Here is a 19113-nt window from a genome sequence, read left to right on the forward strand (position 1 = left end):
GAGTGTATGGGCCTCGGTATGCATGCAATCTTGAAGATCGATGGAACGAGATGGTGACATAGGCACAAGTAGATCATGTGGCGTACCATCGTTCCGTCGAGGGAGAGTCGAGTTGAGCCGACCGACCGGCTCCCGCTGGGCGTAAATATGAAGCGTGGTGTGTAGAGGCGGCTCCCAGCTGGACGGACTTCTTGTACATTGCTTCATATTGATTTATTCTACAGCACAATGGCCACCGAAAAGCTCGATGTCATCATCGTCGGTGCAGGCATCTCAGGGATCAACACGGCGTACTACCTGCAGGCGCGCGGGCCCGTTAACACGACCTACGCCATTCTCGAGGGTCGGGGTCGTCTGGGCGGAACCTGGGATTTGTTCCAATACCCCGGCATTCGATCCGACTCGGACGTCTTCACCTTTGGCTTCTCGTGGAACCCATGGAAGGGCACGAAGCCTATCAGGCAGGGGCCCAACATCTGGGCGTACCTCAACGAGTCGGCGGCCAAGGAAGGGATTGACAAGAAGATCCGCTATCACCAAAAGGTCGTCGCGGCAGACTGGAATTCGCAGGCTGAGCGCTGGACATTACGAGTCCGCAAGATCCACGAGGGGGCGAAAGAACATGAACACGAAGAAGAGGAAGAGGTACTCTACGAAACCAAGTTCCTCGTCCTGGGAACAGGGTACTACAACTACGAACAACCCCTGGAGACGATCATCCCAGGGATCCAGGATTTCAAGGGACCTGTCATTCGACCCCAGCACTGGCCCCAGGATCTGGACTATGTCAACAAGAACGTCGTCGTGATCGGCTCGGGGGCCACCGCCATCACCCTCGTGCCCAGCATGGCCGAAGACGCGAGGAAGGTGACCATGCTACAGCGCAGCCCCAGTTACCTCATCAGCATGGCGTCGAGTCAAAGCATCCTGATGAGGTGTCTGTGGGCTTTGCTCCCCACCGCGGTCATGAGTCGAATCCAGCGCCTCCGGTTCATGGCCTTTAGCAATGTCACGTACTTCTTCTGTCAATGGTTCCCCCGCGCAGCAAAGAGGTTCATCAAGGCACGCACCATGGCGCAGTTGCCAGCCAACTACCCCTTTGAGCCGCACTTCAAACCTCGATACAACCCCTGGGACCAGCGCATGTGTCTATGCCCGGATGGCGACTTCTTTGCGGCCCTGCGGTCCACCAAGGCGGATATCGTGACAGATACCATCGAGCAGGTGACGGACAACGCAATCAGGCTGCACAGCGGGAAGACATTAAGGCCGGACATTATCGTCGCCGCGACGGGTCTGAAGCTACTGTTTGCGGGCGGCATGGCGCTGACCATTGACGGGCAGCCGCTGGACGCGCCCAGCAAGTTCACGTTCAAGGGAGCCATGCTGCAAGACGCGCCCAACCTTGCGTTTGTGATGGGCTACGCGAATGCGTCCTGGACGCTGGGCGCGGAGGCGACAGCCATCTTCCTGACGCGGCTCTGGCACGGGATGAGGAAGAAGGGGATCCGCGTAGTCACGCCGCGAGGCACGCATCTCGAGAGGACCACGATGGAGACCCAGCCGCTTCTGCCGCTGTCGTCCTCGTACGTGCACAAGGGCGCCAAGGACATGCCAAAGGGGGGCACGGGCGTGTGGGCGCCCAGGCGGAATTTCGTCAAGGACTTGTTCCTGGCCAGAACGACGGATCCGCTGCAGGGGCTGGAGGTTCGTTGATCTTGGAAAGTCGTGTCCTTTTATGTCGTTTTTGTATCTCTATCATCTTTAGTGCTCCATGATTTCTAAATTTCCTTTTGAGATATCAGGACGTCCCATAGTGATGTCTCATGATCATACCGAACAGCACCAGATCATCCATCGCATCGGCCACTGTCGTCTTGACGCTGTCCCCACGCACCACCATGCCGTACAGTTTCCTCAACTCAATGGTGTAGGGGTCCTCGTACGTCTTGCGGATCGTCGTCTCCTTGTACGCACCGTTGGCGTTCTCGCTGACGTGCATCGTGATGGGCAGCCCCTTGACATACGGCGTGTCGTACTGCACCCGGATGGATTTGCTGGCGCTATAGATCTCAATGTGCGCGTCGAACCGCGGGATGTTGTCAATGCCCGACTCGTAGGAGACAGTAAAGGTTGGGTATTTCAGTAGCGCGCTGGCTTTTGTTAGTCTGCATGAGTCGGCGGCCAAGTCAAGCAAGTCCACTCACTTCCAAAAGGGCGTCCCGAGCGACGAGCCCACCACCTTGTCTGGCATCCCGATGGCTTCCCTCATGAGCGACAGGTCGTGTGAGCCCAGACCACCCAGCAGCCTCCACATCCGGGTCGTCTCGTCGTTCACAGGCACACCGCCGCCCACTTCGGCCATGGCGGTCCTCACCTGCTCCTCAGCGCGCTGCTTCTTCCCCTGCGTGTCCTCGGCTGAGAAATCGTTGGGTTTGATAGGAAACGTGCCAGACTGATTGACGAAGAAGGAATTGGAGCCAATAATGTCCCGCACCCGTGCGTAGTCGATCCGGTCCATGCCACCAATCTCCTCAACAGCGTCCTCAAACACAGTAGCGTAGCGACGCATGTAGCCGACCATGACGCGGCCCTTGCTCTTCTTCTCAGCATCCATCACCTTTTGGACGTCGCGTATCGTGAGGGCGACAGGTTTCTCGATGAGGACGTGCTTGTCGTGTGCCAGCGCGAGGACGACGTGCTCCGCATGGTACTCGTCCGAGTTAATGACCATGACCACCTCCACCTCCGGGTCCGCGCACAGGTCGTCCGCGGAGGCGGTGGTCTTGAGGGAGGGGTTGGGAATTTTGGCGGCGCAGTGCGAGAGCGAGGAGGGCGAGACATCGCAGAGGTGCGTGATGCGGAAGAAGCTGTTCATATGGAGCAGGTTGGGGATGTGTATGACCTGGGCGACCTCGCCGCAGCCGATGAGGCCTACGTTGACGATGCGCGTGGCCATGGCGGCGGCGCTTGATGGGCAATTGTCGCTTGACGGGTATAAAGTAGTCGACAGCGAGATAGCACAGGATTGAGTCCAGCAAACGGGTGGTGATGATGCATCACGTCGAGTCTCCACACCCCATGAGGGGACGGCTGAAGATGCAGTGCCACTCGAACTTCTCCACCATAGGATGCGGCATTCATTAATGATCGTGATAGATGGACTTTCACATTGCACATTTATTCACTCACCAAACTCGACCAAGTCAAGCTGTGACAGTGGCCGTGGTCCCAGACTTCTGCGAGGATGCGGTCAACATCCTGCACGTGGTGGTGATCTTTAAGGATTCTCATTATTCATTTCTATTTCATGTCATCCACTCGCTTACAGCCTCGTCGCAATGACGACGTGACTGTCATAATCACCCTCAAACCTCAGCTGCACACCAACGTTCATGAGCGTGGCCCCCGACACCGTCTTCTCGCCGATCTTGTACCTGGCGCCCGCATCGAGACCCTGCAACCTGAACCAGGGCTGCGCGTAGTTGACGGTGCAGCGCGTCTGGAAGGCAAACAGGATGACCTGCTTCCCGTCCTCGGAGATGAACTGACCCGCCGGGTTGTTCGAGTCCTCGGGCAGCACGAGGCGGTAGAAATCGCCCGAGACGACCGTCTGGTTCACCTTTTCGGCCAGCGCCAGAATAGATGGCATCTCCTTCCTCTCGTCGTCCGTGAGACCCTTGGGGTCCAGCTCGAGACCGAACGAGCCGCCCATCATGGCGACGTGGGCGCGGAAGGTGACGGATTGGGTGCGACCCGTCATGCTGTTGGGACAGGCGGAAATGTGCGCGCCCATGGCGGAGGCAGGGTACACGATGGAGTGGCCAAACTGGATGCCGATGCGCTCAAGGGCGTCCGTGTCGTCGGACGTCCAGAACTGGGGGAAGGACTGGAGGATGCCCGGGTCGAAGCGACCGCCGCCCGAGGCGCAGCCTTCCCACAGCACGTCGGGGAACTTGGATGTGAGGGTGTCGAAGACGCGGTACATGCCAATCATGTACTCGTGGTCGAGGTTGGGGGAGGGCGCCTCGTGCAGGCCACGGTTGTGGTCCCACTTGACGTATGTGATGGGCGCCGACTCGAGGAGCTTGGTCATGGCGTCGATGATGAACTCTTGCACCGCGGGGAGGGAGAGGTTGAGGATGAGCTGCTGGCGCTGCTCGGTACGGGGGTATCGGCCTGCGTGGATGGCCCAGTCGGGGTGCGCCTCGTACAGGTCAGACTTTGGGTTGACCATCTCGGGCTCGACCCAGATGCCAAACTGGAGTTTCTGGTCCGTCCCTGCTGCCTTCATCTGGGTGATCTTCTCGACCATGGGCTCGAGGCCTTGGGGGAAGCGGTCCTTGTTGACGTCCCAGTCCCCGAGTCCGGCGAGGTCGTCTATGCGGGCATGCTTGCCGTTGCCGAACCACCCGTCGTCCATGACAAAGAGCTTGACGCCCAGGTCAGCGGCAGACTGGGCCATGGTGGTGATCTTCTTCTCGTCAATGTCAAAGTAGGTGCCCTCCCAGCTGTTGAGGAGGACGGGGCGCGTCTTCTCCGCAAAATTGCTCTTCATCAGGTGCTTGCGGAAGAGTCGGTGGTACTGCCGCGACATGCCGCCCAGGCCGGTGCTGGAGTAGACGCTGACGACCTCGGGTGATGTGAAGCTCTCGCTCGCCTTGAGGGGCCAGGAGAACATGGCAGGGTTGAGACCGATCATGGCGCGGGTCAGGCCCTGGGAGCCCTTTTCGACGTCGGCCGCGAACGAGCCCGTGTAAACGAGCGAGAAGCCCCACGCCTCGCCCTGCGACTCGGTGGTGGTGGACGAGACGAGCGACAGGAAGGGGTTGTGGAGATGTGACGAGAAGCCCGTGCTGTTCTGGAAGCCCTGCGTGCCGACGTCGACCTTGCGACGGACGCGCAGACCCTCACGCGCCCAGTCACCCTTCATCTCGATAATTTCGAGGTCTTCGTACGGAAAGTCGACGCTGAAACTGGCGAGCTTGTCGAGGACGATGGTGTCATGGCCCGTGTTCTTGACCGTCACGCTGCGCACAATGGCATCGTACTTGGGGAAGATGGAGTAGAGCAGCTCGGCCTCGACAGAGCTGACCTCGTCGACGAGGGTGACTTTGAGGGAGGCGACATCGCTGTCGCTGCCAAAGGTCGCGGGCAGACCCTGGAGGCTGGGCTTGCCGCTCACCAGCGCGTGCGACTTGTACTTGAACTCGCTGACGGTGCTGCCCTCGCTCTGGCGGATCTGGAAGGCCGGCGTGCGAAAGTCGCCGCGACCGCTGTCGGGAAACTCGCGACGAGAGCGCGAGAGCGCGGGCGCCCAGCCTTGGGGATGCCCAGGGTCGCAGATGAGGCCATCCTCGGGCGCGTAGCCTCCAAAGTGGTCTGTGACGAGGTCGCCCGTGTCCTTGTCGACATGGAAGCGGTAGGAGACGTTGTGGCCTGTGAGAGCGAAGGATGTGCCGTCGACGGTGATGGCTGTGCTTGTCAGTAAGTAAATTGCAACATAAATTTCCTCGTCCTCGTTTCTGGAGACGTGGACGCTGGGGAGGAGACGCACGCGAAACGCCCACTGTAGAACCCATTTTGACGACGAATGCTATGAAACGGCAGCAAGCAAGCAAGCAATTGGCGATACAAAAGACAGATGAAAAATAGTTAATTCACCAGGGACGCGCCAGTACTTGTACCTGACCCCAACGCGTCATGAGGACTGGAGTGTCCTCCTCCATGCATGTGTCCTCCTCCACAACGCCGACCTCCACCTCCTCCCCATCCATCACTTTATTGACCCCGCGACGGCGAGGGGCCCTGCGGAAAAGTGGCGGAGTACCCAGCTTTAGGTGTCCATCCCAGGCGATTAGCGCGAGGCAAAAGCGCTTCTTTTCCGATGGAGGGCCTTCTCGCGTCCTTCTCTTCCATCCACCCACATCACGCACATGCAGTCTTGTGTCCCCCGACCTACCGGTCCGATAGGGCGGAATACGACGGGAAAAGTAAGTTAGGCGATCACTGGAACGCCAAGTGTGCGGACAATGCGGTAGACCCCAGGATTCACTACGGATGTGATGGAGGAGTGGGCTGCCTATGCTTAATAAAGGACTATGGATCCATGGGGACGCAACATAATCCGCCTGCATTCATCTTACGGTCCTCCATTCATCAAATCGATGGGCCGTCCATTTGATATCTCCTAACATACACACCAGCCTCAGCCGACGACCAATACCCTCACACTCTACGTCATGGACTGCCTGCAGCCTTGCCCATGCGCCGAAAGGTATACCAGAGCGAGAAATACGACACGACACCCGTCAAGCAAAGCCCGCTGATGACACCAAACCCCATGAGGTACTTGGGCTCGTCGTCGTTGGGGAACAGGTACGCGCCGTAGATCTGGGCCAGATTGCCCATGGCGTTGACGAGGGCCAGCGAGATGGCCTTGACCTCACGCTCCATGTCGCCAAACGAGACGGACGCGTAGGACAGGGACAGGCCGTTGGACGCCCACAGACCCGACGCCATGATCACCAGCAGCGCGTACCGCGCCTTGAAGTTGTACACGGCACAGATGACAATGGAGCACAGCATGGCCACCGTCATCCAGCCCGTCAGCATGAGGCCACGATACTTGGTGTTCCTGTCGGCCAGGACACCCGTGATCGCCGTGAACACAAAGGCGACGCCAAAGATGGGGATCGTCATGTACTGCGCGGCAGTCGCCTCGTAGCCAAGGCCACGGACCAGAGTCGGATAGAAGTAGGAGAGTGTGGACGATCCGACGACAGCCTGTTGATCACGCCCGGTTATTAGCGACTCGTTCTTCTGACCGTCATGCAATGAAATGGAGGGCTGTCCTTACCATGTAGCCGACGACAAACAGCCACGTACGCCAGCTAGTCAAGCTGATTCTGAGCGCTTGCCAGTGGCCCATTCGACTCTCGCCATCCCCATTCACGCGCGCGTTGTCGTACTGCAGACGCTTGATGGCAAGCTGCTTCTCCTCGTCGCTAAACTTCCAGCGCGCCGTCGTCGCGGGAAAGTCAGGCAGGATAAAGGCCGCGATCAGCGCGACGCCCATGGTCGCCGCGCCCTCGACGACAAACAGCCACCGCCAGCCGGCCTTGCCGTGCGCGCCGTCCAGACCGCTGGTGATGGACCCGGCCAGCAGACCGCCAAAGGCGCCCGACAGGATGGCGGCCGAGATGTAGACGGCGAAGCGCTTGCTCTGCTCCTCGCGCTTGTACCACGAGGACAGCAGCAGCAGGATGCCCGGCGCGAAGCCGGACTCGAGGATGCCCATGAGTATGCGCATGCCGATCAGCACCTCGTAGCTGGGCGTAAAGGCCATGCCAATGGTGACGCCGCCCCAGAGGAACATGATGGTGGCGAGGTAGTGGGAAGGGCGCACGCGCACGAGGACCATGTTGGAGGGCACCTCGAAGACGACGTAGCCGACAAAGAAGACGACCAGGACGACGGAGTAGCGGTTCGAGTCGAGGTTTAGATCATCTGCCATGCCGGCGATACGGGCGTTGCCGATGCTGTTTTGGTTTCTGTCAGTTTGTCCTTTTCCTTGTGTGTCCTCGTTCGAGGAGAACGTACTTGGTTCGATCCATGTACGAAAGCAGATACATGATCCACATCATGGGCAGGAGGAACATGTCAATCTTGCGCACGAGCTTCTTCTCCGCCTCCGTGTCGGGCACGTACTCGTCCATCTCGGACGAGGCCGTGTGTTCCTTCATGACCACAGTGTCGTGCTCGTGGTAGTCGTGCTTCTCCACGGTGGCAGCGTCAGGGGCCATTCTGTCTGAAAAGGGTGTCTTGGGCAAGGGGCCGGAGTCTGGAGGATGGTGAGAGATGCGAGGCCTCTCTGTGACGAGGGAGCCCAAGGCGCGGCGCATGATGCTTAAGTAGTTGGTCCCCAAGGTGACAATGATCAATGTGCTCGTCAAAGATGGGATGTTGTTCGTGCCAGCCCCCGAAACGAGAGCCTGCCCGGCATCTGTCTAGCACAATTGGAGGACCCGAGCGCCGGGAGAGCCGTCTGGCGAGGGGGGAGGGACTGGGTCACTGGGCGTGATGTAAGTGAGGCCGGCAAATCGACCCTGCTTCCCTCCAGCCGCGAGGGTGCCTTTGGTAGGTCTCTCACCCGCATTGTGCCCTCTCGACGGGGAACAATCCCCGCGGGGTGTGGTGATCCACGCATGAGTCAAATTCTCGTCCTAGCGTCGAGGGGTCGCGGGGATGGTGAGGACTCGGGAGGCGAGGACACGAGGGCAGGGCGTGGGCCTCAGGACTAGACCACATTCATGTTAGCGAGAAAACATGCCGTGGTCTCGACGCGCGATATCCCTGTCCGACAGTGGTGGACTTCTCCACGTGGCGGAAGATTGCCGACGTCTTGAGGTGCCCCGAGACGAGGCTCATGATACTTTGCCGCGCCTCACAAACACATTCTTGCGTCTCGCGGCTTCAGCACCACCATGATGCGCGGATCATGTCGGCAAAGTCAATGGCCTAGAAACTCTTGAACGTGAGATTTGTGGAACTGCATTTCTGCGTTGGAATGGCCATCTTACTTAAATGGTGCGTCTGCAATGTCGCAGGTGTCCTCTCAACAACCGCCATCTTCCTTGCTCTCTGCCTCATTCCTTCATACCCATTCCCTTCTTCGCAGTTCACAATGAGTCCCGCCGCAGATGAGACCGGCTCGCTGCCTCTCAGCACGCTCCCGCAGCCCGGCCACGACTGGTCCATCAGTCTCAAGGACAAGGTCATCGCCATCACCGGCGCAAACCAGGGCATCGGGCTGGGCATCGCCGAGGTCTGCCTGGCCAATGGCGCCGCCTGCGTCTACTCGCTCGACGTCTCCGAGCCCGGTGAGCCCTTTCAAGGTCTTCTGAAGCAGCAGCCTGGCAAGCTTGCCTTCCAGCACTGCGACGTGACCGACGAGAACAGCGTCGCAGCGGCGCTCGACGCCATTGTCGAGGCCAAGGGCCGCTTCGATGGCATGGTCGCCAATGCCGGCGCTACCAAGCACCAGCCTGCGCTCGAGTTCTCCATGGAGCAGGTGGAGAGGCTGTTCAAGCTGAATGTCTTTGGCGCGTGGAACTGCGCGACGGCTGCGGCCAGGATGTTCATCAAGCTCGGGTGCAAGGGGAGCATCGTCTTCACGGCCTCCATGACCTCCTACAGGCCGAACAGGGTATATCTGACGTCGTTTTTTTTTTTTTTTTTTTCTACATAGCGCTGACAAGATGCAATAGGCTGCTCCTTCAGCGCCTTACGGTGCCACAAAGGGCGCTGTGCGCAACATGACGCACACGCTCGCCATGGAATGGGCGCAGTACGGCATCCGCGTCAACTCCATCTCACCCGGTTTTGTCAAGACGGCGCTGACATACTATGTCGAGCGGTCGTCGGACTGGGACACCAAGATGAAGTATTACGGCGGCATGCCTCGCCTTGCGCTGCCGCAGGAGTTGGGTGGCGCATACGTCTACCTGCTGAGTGAGACGGCGACTTACACGACGGGCATTGATATACCCATTGCGGGTATTGTCGGTGCGTGGTAGGGTAGTAAGACACAGGGCATGGGTGGCGTTTCTGGAAGCATAGTGAATTACAATCATCACATTAACTGAACACTGAATGTACCTCGGGTTTGATTTGACACTCCTGTGGTAATTTTGTTTCACAGGTCAACCGGTGTTTGTGTTATAGGCGTTAGGAAAGGCAACAGGCTTGGCTCATCAATGCCGATCACCGAAGACAAAGAAGCACATGTAATCTTGGAATGTATACAAAGGTCGAATAAAATCAACTTGAAAGTTTTGAGAGAGCTTTGACTTGATCTCGACAGAATGAAGCAAGTGCTTAGGGTAGGCGAAATTACCAATGGCTGATGGTGAGACTGGACTCTGTTGGACTCTGTTCAGACCACTGCCGCGGAGGAACCAAACTGTGGCGAGTCATGCGATGCTGGTGAAGGTTCTAACTTCTTGCATGAGCACGAGACGGCATCCATCTTGATCGCTAAATTTTCGAGCTGAAAGATTGAAGCTGCTATGTAGTGGAACACTCGAGTCGGACACTATGTGGCCAGCCCTCTTCATTATTCAGCCCCAGCTACTCCGTAATCAAATCACAGATCAGAAAGTCAAGTCCTCCATTGACTCGTTCCAGGTCAGACGACGCGGAATCTGACCAAGGTTCATGCATTCCCCCATGTGGAGAAGATCGGGGGCCCCTCAACAACCTGCAGGCGGGAACTTGCCCTCGAGACGAGGCAGACTGCCATTGATGTTGATGAAGTGTCACTCAAGAGTCAACCGTCATTCATGTCAATACCAAATCTTAGATGGTGATAATAAATTGAATTGTATCTCATAGGACCTCTTTGACAACCCATTGATCACATCGGTGGCTGCCAAACCCAGTCTTCTGCCGTCCTCATACGAACCGCCACCATGACTTGGGTCCCCAGCAGCAACAAGACCTGTCAGATCCTCAAGGCTGCCGAGGAAGGCGGCTACGGCGTGGTCGCGCCCATCGCATACAACATTGAGAACATCCTCTCCTTCATCCAGGCCGCCGAGGCCAAGCGCTCGCCCCTCATCATCCAGCTCTTCCCCTGGGCCATCACCTTCTCCAACGGCCTGCTCGTCCACGCCGCCGCCCACGCTGCCAGGCACGCCAGCGTACCCGTCTCCGTGCACCTGGACCACGCACAGGATGAGGCCATGATCCGCCACGCTGCAGACAACCTGCCCTTTGACTCGATCATGGTCGACATGAGCCACTACGAGATGGACGAGAACCTGGCCAAGACGAGGGTGCTGGTCCAGTACTGCCACGATCGGGGCATCGCGACAGAGGCAGAGCCAGGGCGTATCGAGGGTGGCGAGGATGGCATCGCCGACACGGCCGACCTCGAGGGCGCGTTGACGACGGCCGAGCAGGTAGAAGACTTTATCGCGACGGGCATCGACTTTCTGGCACCGGCGTTTGGGAACGTGCATGGCGAGTATGGCAAAAGGGGCCCCGTGCTGGACTGGGACCGTATCGACATGATCAGGAGGGCGGCCCATGGGCGCGTGCGCATCGCTCTGCATGGTACCAATGACTTCCCCGAGGATGTCATGAAGCGCTGCATCGCGTCTGGTGTCGCCAAGGTCAATGTCAACAAGCTGGTGCTGGACGATTACCTGGTGCATGTTAAGGAGAAGGCGGCCAAGCTGAGCTTGACGCAATTCATGGAGGAAGGGGTGACAGAGGGACGGCGGCTGACAGAGTGGCAGATGGATGTGTGTGGTTCGACAGGGAGGGCGTAGGGAAGTATTGATCAGAATCAACTAACGTTGGAAGGAAGAGGCGGGAATATATAGACAAACAGTCAAACAATCTACTCCTCCTCGTGCTCCTTGTCCACACGGGCCCATTCACGGCGCAGATCATCACGCCACGTCGCCATGGGCGTCCAGCCTACTTTCTGCTCGGCCGCCTCCATCAGACTCAGAATCTTGTCTCGCTTGACGCGATCCTGCACGCACAGCCCGGCACCATACAGGCACTGTGCAGAGAGAATCTGACAGCCCTCGTCCCTCAGCTCCATGGCGATTCCGCAGATGGTATCCACGCAGCCAGAAAGCGTCCGCTGCATTTTGAGGTAGCCGTCAAAGCCAGCGGAATGGGGACTGTGCAGCGTCACGAGGATCAGCGCGAAGCTGTACGCTTGCAGAGCCACGCCAAACTGAGGCGGATGCACCCACATGGGTGTAAAGACGTCGTCCGGCGCCCCTTGGGTGGGCAGCGGCTTGTAGCCGGCCCCCAGAAAGGACTTCCAGCGCGTCATGTCGGCCAGCAGCCCTTCCTTGGTCGGTCGTCTCTTCATGGCCGCGGAGAGGTCATTCGTCTTGGCCGACCCATCGACGCCCCTCGCGTCGGCGCAGTAGTTCACCGCTTGCGAGAGCAGGTATATCGCACGGTTCGCCATGGCATGCTGGTCCAGCTCTGCGTAGTCCTGCACCGGCACCCAGAAACTGAGACAATGCCGCCTCTCGCGAAAGGCGGCCCAGAGATCCTGCCGCAGCCACGCCCACCACACGGACTGACGCAGACCCCCCGAGGCCCCGTGAACGTCCTGCGAGCGCTGGATCCAGAAGACGCCCTTGAGATGGCGCTGCCAGTTGCCCTGCCCGTCGGACTCATCCAGCATCTCGTACGCGGATATGGTGATGGCCGTGGCGAGCAGCTCTTCCGAGTTGGTGTATGACTTGTAGGCGAGGGCCTCGGACAGGTAGTGCAGCGTCTCGTAGTAGTACCCTATCCATTCATTTTCGCCGCCCGCGCTCGCCGCCTCTGTGGCGCTCTCATGGGCGTCGAATCCAGGGCAGATGCCCCGTGAGCGGGCGCGATGCTTGGCCGACAGGGCCAGTATGGCCTTCATGAGACCCGTGTTCCGCAGCGCCAGTCGTATTGCGTACGTGGAGAAGTGCCTTTGCGGATCAAAGAGATCGAGCCACCGCGACGAGCGCTCTGCGAAATGGCGAAAGAGGACGGCTTCGTGACCTGTCAGTGTGGCGTCGACGTTGCTCTGCCACGCTGCCGTCTCAAACTGGGGGGCTGCTCTGATGCCGTTGGCCAGCGCCTGTGCGTCGAAGCTGGGTTCGTGTTGCACAGAAAGATCATCGCGCTCTGGGCTGGGAGCTAGGGAGAAGCCGCTGTCAGCCTGAGCGGCATCTGTGGCGAGGAGACCGAGCCATCGCGTTGATGCAAGGTCAGTCGTCCAGGTTTCCGAGGTGATGGTGTCTGCTGGTGAGCAAGAGAAGTGCGGTGCCTCTCCAAGTGGTACACCTATCCTAGAAAACGTGTTTTGAGGCGAGATGACGGAGGGAACTGGTGGTAGAGATGCATGGACCTCGGAACGTGGCGGCGGGTTTGCTGGGGGCGGTAATGAAGGCCTCAAAGGCTGCTGCGACGTGTCATGTTCTTCATTCGCTCTTGAGGTTGGCGTTCCATTTCGTTCTGCGCGAACATCGTCGTCTGTCGCGGGAGACTTGGACGTCGTGGCAGGGCGCTGTCCTTCCTGCGCATCACCCTGCGGATGCTCGCCTGGTGTTGCTGGGAAGACGCACTGCCGCGACGAGACGCTGCAAGGGCCGCAGGTGGGCAGAACCTCATCGCATTTCTTGTGTCGCTTTCTACATGTCAGGCTGTAAACAGACCATCAGCAATCTTTCCAAAGGCCATTCGAGCACGTCGTCTGGGCTGGGTGACGGACGCCCACGAGGCGCGGGCCACCCTTGGGGGATGCGAGGGAACATGAAGAAGCGATCAATTACCTACCATCCAGTTTTTGTGCGGAGACCCCGGCCGCGGGGTTTTCTCGTGCGTCTTCGACGTTCCGCTGGATCTGCAGAATTATGCTGCCGCACTGGGATTCGGCCGCGTCGTTGTTCCATAGAGACGTGGTGACTGGTGAGACTGATGAGTGTATGTATGTGGACAGGAGACGCGAGACGCCCTGAGCCGTCGCCTCGAGGCAGTGGTGCTTCATGTGGATCGCATCATCGCTCGGTAAAATATACTGTAACTGGCCCCTATAATTACCAGCTAAGCATTACTCTAGACTACATGTATTGTCCCCGAGCCGAGATTGGGGAATGTGGAGATTGGAGATGTCCTGTCGCCGTCTGTGGTGAAGCAGAAGCATGATCAGCTCTGCTAATGTCTGCTTGGAACCGACCTCCTTCTTTGTTGACACTTGGCTTTCAATGAGAACTGTGATCAAATGGGCGGCAGCGACATGATTCTAACGAGCTTCCTCGACAGAGTGGTAGGGCGTCTCTCAGCGCTGCTCTCCAATAGTTAGTCGATGAGGTTTGCTTGGAGATGGACAGGATTGATCTCGAGACTCGGACCCATAGCAAATTCGAACCCGGCTGTATAGACTACTTATTCTTCTGATCTCGTTTCTTGTCCCAAGCTGTCAACATCGCCCTCCGCTTCATCAGCAGAACGTGGAAGTTGTCCATGTTCGCGTCTGTCATCATCGGACCCCAACGAGAGAGGTGACCACAAGTAGAGCACATGCAATCTCACTCGAGCCGATTATCGTTCATATACCTGACCCCCAGCCCTTCTGCACGACCTCGCCAGACCACTGCCTGCCATCCTCTCACAGACTGGAAACTAGGCACCATTCAGAGGCTGCTTATACACAATGCCATCGATCGTCGTCGTGAGGTTCCCTGTGGCATTAAAAATATTGAGCATGGCGTCGATCTCCAGAAAGAACCCGCCTGGACTCGTCTTCTTGGTGGCGTTGACAGCGCCTGTCTGTGTCAAATCAGAATACCACTCGACCCGGTTGTTCCAGAAGTTGGGCGGCGGGACAGTGACCGTCACGTCCTCCGTGCCGTCCAGAAAGTGCTCGCCATCGTCCGAGTAACCGTCCTAGTCGACTATCACCCTTTGCAGGCCGTTGACGCTCTGCTCGCCGGCAATGATACAGACGTGGGCCACGCCCGACGCCCGACCTTGGAGAGTGTAGTTCCCCGGCTCCACCGTGTAGAGAGGTGGCGCCTGGACGTCGTCTGGGCGGTAAGGGGTGGCCCAGGGGATAGACTCGGGCACCTCGAACACGGGAGGGACAGCCTTTGGCTCATGATCCAGGCGCGTGGCGAGCATAAGACGGTACTCGCGGCCACCATCGGCAGTCGACTCAGGGCAGGGCAGGGGGTTCTGGCCACCGCAAGAGGGAGAGACCACCAGACCCTGCCAGAAGACAATCTTGGTGCCATCAGGGGAGAAGCCTGGGTCTGCCCTGCCGTTCCAGTTGGGGTCGTTGACGGCGCCGTCCGTGCCGTCGCCCTCAGCGTTGATCTGCTGACCAAAGTAGTCGCCCCGATCGCCATGACGATCTACAAGAATCGGCTGGAAGAATCGACGCGGCCCATTGTTGCGGGTGGAGGAAGCCACTGTCACGGCGACCAGGTCGATCAGGGGCGGCACGTGTCGCATGCCTGACATGAACATTTGACGCTCGGAGGCCCTCGTGTCCATGGCCACGAACCATTCATTATCCCACGAGAAGGCAATGGGATCTGCGTAGTCTGGATGGGCCGTGAGGCGGCGAACGTTGCCGGTGATGAGATGGATTGCAAACAGGTCAATGTTGTTGGACTCGACCGGGGGCCCAACGTAAGTGATTTCATCACCCGTGCCGCTGAACCCACGAAGTTCGCCTAACATGATGGCATCCTCGTGGAGACGGAGCTCTGAGCCGACCACCTCGATGGGGGGCTGTGCATTCGGGTCCACGAGTACCTGCACGTTGGCTAGGTCATACCTGGGGACGCCATCCTTGGGATCTGGGTTGAGTTCCAGCCGTCCAAGGTAGCAGAATTGACCGCCCCTTTCAGTGAAAGAGCTCCACGCGAGGTGCTCGTTGTCGGGATGAATGCGGAGCTCCCGAGGCGCCGACCCTGTCCCGTCAGACTTGCTGTTCCAGTGGATGGGGTATATGTGCGTCTTGTCCGCTGTGCAGGCCTCGCTATGCAGAGGTTCAACGTCACAGTCAACAATGTTTCGGCCCCACAGGACCTTGTCGCCGCTCCGGAATGCCTGGGGATAGTTACGCAGGGGGTCCAGAGCGATAGCGTTTTCGGGGGGCACAGCGCAGGTCAGGCACTTCCATGGATCTCCGTTGGGAAAGACAGTGTCGTCTGCCTTGACAAGAATGAGCTGCTCGCCTGTGTAGATGCACGCCGGATCAGGGGCAGCTGGGGCGCCGACCATGACGACGTTGACGACAACGTGGTGGCCATCCGGGGTGAAGCCACCGGCCTGGAACGCGTCCAGAGCTCTGGGAATGCATCCGGTGCCATGTGGGTTGATATCAAGGGTACAAGCGCCTTCTCCGGAGGTGGGCGCCACCGGGGGGAGAGGCAGCTCGACGACGCTGAACGACTCGGGTGCTGGAGGCGCTGGCAAGTCGGCGAGACCTCGTGTGGAGCCCAGAATAGACACGACGGCTGCGAGAGGTGCGGCGAAACGCATCTTGATGACTGAGAAAAGAAACGCCCAATAGTGCACGATAGGTGCACCAGGACGATTGTGTTGATGGCGGTTTTCGATGAGTTGATGTTCTGTCGAGACAAGTGAGGGGAAACACCGAGACGAGTCCTCTGCATTTATACCGTTCTCTCGGCCATCCTTGAGCATTTGATGTAGGATCTGCTGCTTGCTGCCATGGTTAATATACGAGTCCACCGACTCGACGAGGTCACGCAGACGCTGTTTGGTATACATATGGTCCGTCTTGATCCACGTGGAGAGGATATGGTGATAAAGGACTCATGTTTGTTTCTGTGCTTCCGTCATGTCATGTTCATTTTCGTATCACCAGGAAATCCGTCTAACACTCCCAAGTTCCAACTCTGCGGAGTGGTCCGAGTACGTACGAGTGCTCGGATTCCCTATGCGTCCGAGATTCTCGGATACATGTAAGTTTGGGGTTAGATCGCGATCTAATGTTACTCGCCGTCGGAGAACGAGGCAGCCGCCCTCCACTGCCCCCTGGGGATGTATTGTATTCGAAAAAAATCCCAAATTGGACAGTCAACTGATTTGCCATCGGGACGAACAAAGTCTGGGGCATAGTCCCCCAACGCCATCGACACCTCCACCATCCAGCTTGCCAATGCCAACGACCGGGACTGGGGGAGCACGACGACAAAGTAAGTTTCATTAAGTGATCTACACGTTCCTAACAATACTGTGACGTGGGTTACAGCTAAATAACATCAGGCTTGTCGCTGCCATACTTGTTCTTCCAATTTTCGTTAATGGCCCTGTAGTCCCTGGACAAATACGGATGCCAAACATCTGCCCATAAGCTACCTTTGTGGGGAGGATCCAAACCAAGGTCACGTAGCAATAGATCCAGGTATGGCACCGCATCAAAGATGAAGCAGGGGCTTTTATGCCATTCAGTGGGATATCGCCATTTCCCGAATCTGTTATGCAGCACCGTCTCATATCGCAGAGCTGCCATGGCATCATGGTCACCGACTGCGGCAGCTGGATCGTTTGCGAGGCGCCCAGAGAAGTAGGCACTGATCCACAGACCTTGGAGATGAGACGTGATCACGTTGCTGAAGTTGCTGACCATGCCCGCAAAGGCAACATCGCGGGTTCGCAAGAAGCGCTCAGCTGGAGGCACGATGAAGTGATACAGCATGAACGGGGTGAGGGGTGTGTACGGCGTGACCTCGTCGCTGCTGTGGATGCCTCTCTGTTCCGTCATCGGGATGTAGTTCTTATTCCATACTGGCTGAGTCTTGAGGCGCGGAAAGCGGGCGAAGATCTCCTTGTCGGCTCGTTTCACCAAAGCTGTTTGGTTGGCAAGGTCCTCTTCAGGAGCATCCTGAGCGGGTGCATGAGGGAGGCCAAGCTCCCTCTCGATACTCTCCGGGAGGAACTTCATGGGCGGGACATGTTTCCAACCCGTATGCGCCAAGAACGCATCGGACTCAAATTCCGTACCGTCGGCCAAGTGGACTTTCCCAGGGCTGAGATGGTCAATCTCGCCAATGTGAACATCGACCAAGTCACTTTTAATAAGTTCCCAGATGTCCGTTTCCCAGTTGACGATACTGAAGCTGGTTGCCGTGAACATGGCCTCCGTCCAAGGCTTCAGTTTTGCGGTCTTGGGATGTGCGTCGTACTTGTTGAGTGCCAGGACATCCCCACCGAGAACGTGCCAAAAGCCATCGACCAAAGCCCTCCCAAAGGCAGTGCCATGTAGAAATCTGCGGATGCGGCCGTATCCATCGACGTCTCCCCAGATGCAGGGACTGAACCATGAGAGAAAGCGAACATCTGTTCAATCAGCGGCAGCTGGGCGTCATTAAGAAGGGCACATACTCGCGAGAGCCTCGATCCATTTTTTGAATGGCGTCACGAATGGAGGCGCCATCCAACAGGGTCCATGACCAGATGCTGTTCATGAGAATTAGATACGAGGACTTGGCGGCGAGGGAGAGAAACCACTTACACCTGATGACCCAATTCACCTTGGCGCCCGCCGACGCGTATGCGTATACCGCATCCCAGGCAAACTTGGTGCCGCCGTACACTGTCACCGACTTGCCCTCCTGGATAGTATCCTTGTTCTGCAAAAAGTCACGCCCGTGGAATATCCGACCACCAAAGGTTTCCTCGCCATCGAAATGAGGCAAAAAAGCCTCCGAGGTCAGACCAGAGGCAATGATCAACCGGCGAGCGAAGACTGTGGTCTCCTGCTGGCCACTGGCTACAGTCAAGACCCAGCCGCCCTCAGCGGTTTCCTGATGCTCAGCGACTGTGACCTTGGAGTTGGCGCGGATGAGGGTGTCTATGCCAAATTTAGCTGCGTAGGCCTTCAGGTATGCGTTGAGGACGCCGCCGGGGATATGCTCTCGAGTTTGGACACCAAACGTAGCCGTATCCATGGGGAAATCGGGGAACTCAAAGGTCCCCAGCTGATTGTTGCTCTTCAGACCGGGATAGATTCTATGATCCGCCCACGTGCCACCAAGCGTGGGCGCCGCGTCAAATATCACAAGTGAGCTGTCAGGGAACATGCAGTGATACTGCTTCGCCGCGCCTAGACCGTACCATCCTGTCCAAAATGTCGCGAGTCAGTATTGCATGTCGAAGTGTGAGAATTCAATACGATAGCTAGGAGCCAGGAAGCAGAACTCACCTGCGCCGACAACAACGCAGTCAAATCTTTCCATGATGCCACTTTGACTGCGTCTATGTATGTGATGTTTGGTGCTGGCGACTGGAAGTGAAGGGTGATTGTCTGAGAATTGGACAATTCTTGTCGTCCTTGAGTGCAACGAGGGGTTGAGGCAGGAGAAAGCAGCCCTGGCAGAGAAAATGCCTTTGCTCTTCGTGTTGGACGTCCCTTCCCTGTCTCCCAGACCGGGATCGGAAACTGCGCATGATTCCGAGAAAAGTAACAGGGGACCCTGAAAGCTGAAATGCGATGGTTGGATGGGGGTTTTACCCGTCAGCGGGAACCCCAGCTCGTGCATTCGTACCGGTGAGATGTGAGAA

General features: G+C 57.8%; 9 protein-coding genes across 9 annotated transcripts; 3 read left to right on the forward strand and 6 right to left on the reverse strand.

Moving 5' to 3' along the window:
- Positions 1-7: 7 nt before the first annotated feature.
- On the forward strand, positions 8-1960 carry F5Z01DRAFT_550060 (uncharacterized protein). The gene has a single exon (XM_046260608.1). The coding sequence runs from the start codon at positions 229-231 to the stop codon at positions 1714-1716; it is 1488 nt and encodes a 495-aa protein (XP_046119545.1). The 5' UTR covers positions 8-228; the 3' UTR covers positions 1717-1960.
- F5Z01DRAFT_550045 (uncharacterized protein) lies at positions 1759-3083 on the reverse strand. The gene is made up of 2 exons (XM_046260607.1): positions 2208-3083; positions 1759-2153 (listed from the first exon to the last, which is right to left on the reverse strand). The coding sequence occupies exons 1-2, from the start codon at positions 2957-2959 to the stop codon at positions 1802-1804; spliced, it is 1104 nt and encodes a 367-aa protein (XP_046119546.1). The 5' UTR covers positions 2960-3083; the 3' UTR covers positions 1759-1801.
- F5Z01DRAFT_651686 (Melibiase-domain-containing protein) lies at positions 3076-5724 on the reverse strand. Its single transcript, XM_046263237.1, has 2 exons — positions 5558-5724; positions 3076-5475 (listed from the first exon to the last, which is right to left on the reverse strand). The coding sequence occupies exons 1-2, from the start codon at positions 5580-5582 to the stop codon at positions 3326-3328; spliced, it is 2175 nt and encodes a 724-aa protein (XP_046119547.1). The 5' UTR covers positions 5583-5724; the 3' UTR covers positions 3076-3325.
- Positions 5725-6240: 516 nt separating this feature from the next.
- F5Z01DRAFT_619939 (major facilitator superfamily domain-containing protein) lies at positions 6241-7805 on the reverse strand (the record flags this gene model as incomplete). The annotated part of the gene is made up of 3 exons (XM_046261117.1): positions 6241-6786; positions 6860-7541; positions 7603-7805. 3 exons carry the CDS (start codon positions 7803-7805, stop codon positions 6241-6243), a joined length of 1431 nt encoding a protein of 476 aa, XP_046119548.1.
- Positions 7806-8686: 881 nt separating this feature from the next.
- On the forward strand, positions 8687-9578 carry F5Z01DRAFT_672930 (uncharacterized protein; the record flags this gene model as incomplete). The annotated part of the gene is made up of 2 exons (XM_046264874.1): positions 8687-9208; positions 9270-9578. The coding sequence occupies 2 exons, from the start codon at positions 8687-8689 to the stop codon at positions 9576-9578; spliced, it is 831 nt and encodes a 276-aa protein (XP_046119549.1).
- A 780-nt stretch (positions 9579-10358) lies between these two features.
- Positions 10359-11647, forward strand: F5Z01DRAFT_550166 (ketose-bisphosphate aldolase). The gene has a single exon (XM_046260610.1). It carries the CDS (start codon positions 10473-10475, stop codon positions 11334-11336), a length of 864 nt encoding a protein of 287 aa, XP_046119550.1. The 5' UTR covers positions 10359-10472; the 3' UTR covers positions 11337-11647.
- On the reverse strand, positions 11372-13466 carry F5Z01DRAFT_699376 (putative Zn(II)2Cys6 transcription factor; the record flags this gene model as incomplete). Its single annotated transcript, XM_046266379.1, has 2 exons — positions 11372-13217; positions 13351-13466. 2 exons carry the CDS (start codon positions 13464-13466, stop codon positions 11408-11410), a joined length of 1926 nt encoding a protein of 641 aa, XP_046119551.1. The 3' UTR covers positions 11372-11407.
- A 567-nt stretch (positions 13467-14033) lies between these two features.
- On the reverse strand, positions 14034-16405 carry F5Z01DRAFT_651697 (uncharacterized protein). The gene has a single exon (XM_046263238.1). It carries the CDS (start codon positions 16315-16317, stop codon positions 14461-14463), a length of 1857 nt encoding a protein of 618 aa, XP_046119552.1. The 5' UTR covers positions 16318-16405; the 3' UTR covers positions 14034-14460.
- Positions 16406-16753: 348 nt separating this feature from the next.
- F5Z01DRAFT_721474 (uncharacterized protein) lies at positions 16754-19090 on the reverse strand. The gene is made up of 4 exons (XM_046266592.1): positions 18755-19090; positions 18065-18670; positions 17935-18009; positions 16754-17889 (listed from the first exon to the last, which is right to left on the reverse strand). Exons 1-4 carry the CDS (start codon positions 18786-18788, stop codon positions 16802-16804), a joined length of 1803 nt encoding a protein of 600 aa, XP_046119553.1. The 5' UTR covers positions 18789-19090; the 3' UTR covers positions 16754-16801.
- Between the last annotated feature and the right edge of the window lie 23 nt (positions 19091-19113).

Source organism: Emericellopsis atlantica (genome assembly GCF_019669845.1).
Source record: "Emericellopsis atlantica unplaced genomic scaffold F5Z01scaffold_9, whole genome shotgun sequence".
NCBI classification, from domain to species: Eukaryota; Fungi; Ascomycota; class Sordariomycetes; order Hypocreales; family Bionectriaceae; genus Emericellopsis; species Emericellopsis atlantica.

What these genes read in the sequence shown, in the direction of transcription:
- F5Z01DRAFT_550060 (XM_046260608.1), top strand. Translation starts at nt 229, where the DNA reads ATGGCCACCGAAAAGCTCGATGTCATCATCGTCGGTGCAGGCATCTCA.
- F5Z01DRAFT_550045 (XM_046260607.1), bottom strand. Translation starts at nt 2,959, where the DNA reads ATGGCCACGCGCATCGTCAACGTAGGCCTCATCGGCTGCGGCGAGGTC. An exon ending in CTCGGGACGCCCTTTTGGAA is followed by an intron (nt 2,154 to 2,207) that starts GTGAGTGGACTT and finishes AACAAAAGCCAG; the next exon opens with CGCGCTACTGAAATACCCAA.
- F5Z01DRAFT_651686 (XM_046263237.1), bottom strand. Translation starts at nt 5,582, where the DNA reads ATGGGTTCTACAGTGGGCGTTTCGC. An exon ending in TTCTACAGTGGGCGTTTCGC is followed by an intron (nt 5,476 to 5,557) that starts GTGCGTCTCCTC and finishes TGACAAGCACAG; the next exon opens with CCATCACCGTCGACGGCACA.
- F5Z01DRAFT_550166 (XM_046260610.1), top strand. Translation starts at nt 10,473, where the DNA reads ATGACTTGGGTCCCCAGCAGCAACAAGACCTGTCAGATCCTCAAGGCT.
- F5Z01DRAFT_651697 (XM_046263238.1), bottom strand. Translation starts at nt 16,317, where the DNA reads ATGTATACCAAACAGCGTCTGCGTGACCTCGTCGAGTCGGTGGACTCG.
- F5Z01DRAFT_721474 (XM_046266592.1), bottom strand. Translation starts at nt 18,788, where the DNA reads ATGGAAAGATTTGACTGCGTTGTTGTCGGCGCAG. An exon ending in GGTGAATTGGGTCATCAGGT is followed by an intron (nt 18,010 to 18,064) that starts GTAAGTGGTTTC and finishes TCTCATGAACAG; the next exon opens with CATCTGGTCATGGACCCTGT. An exon ending in ATGGATCGAGGCTCTCGCGA is followed by an intron (nt 17,890 to 17,934) that starts GTATGTGCCCTT and finishes CTGATTGAACAG; the next exon opens with ATGTTCGCTTTCTCTCATGG.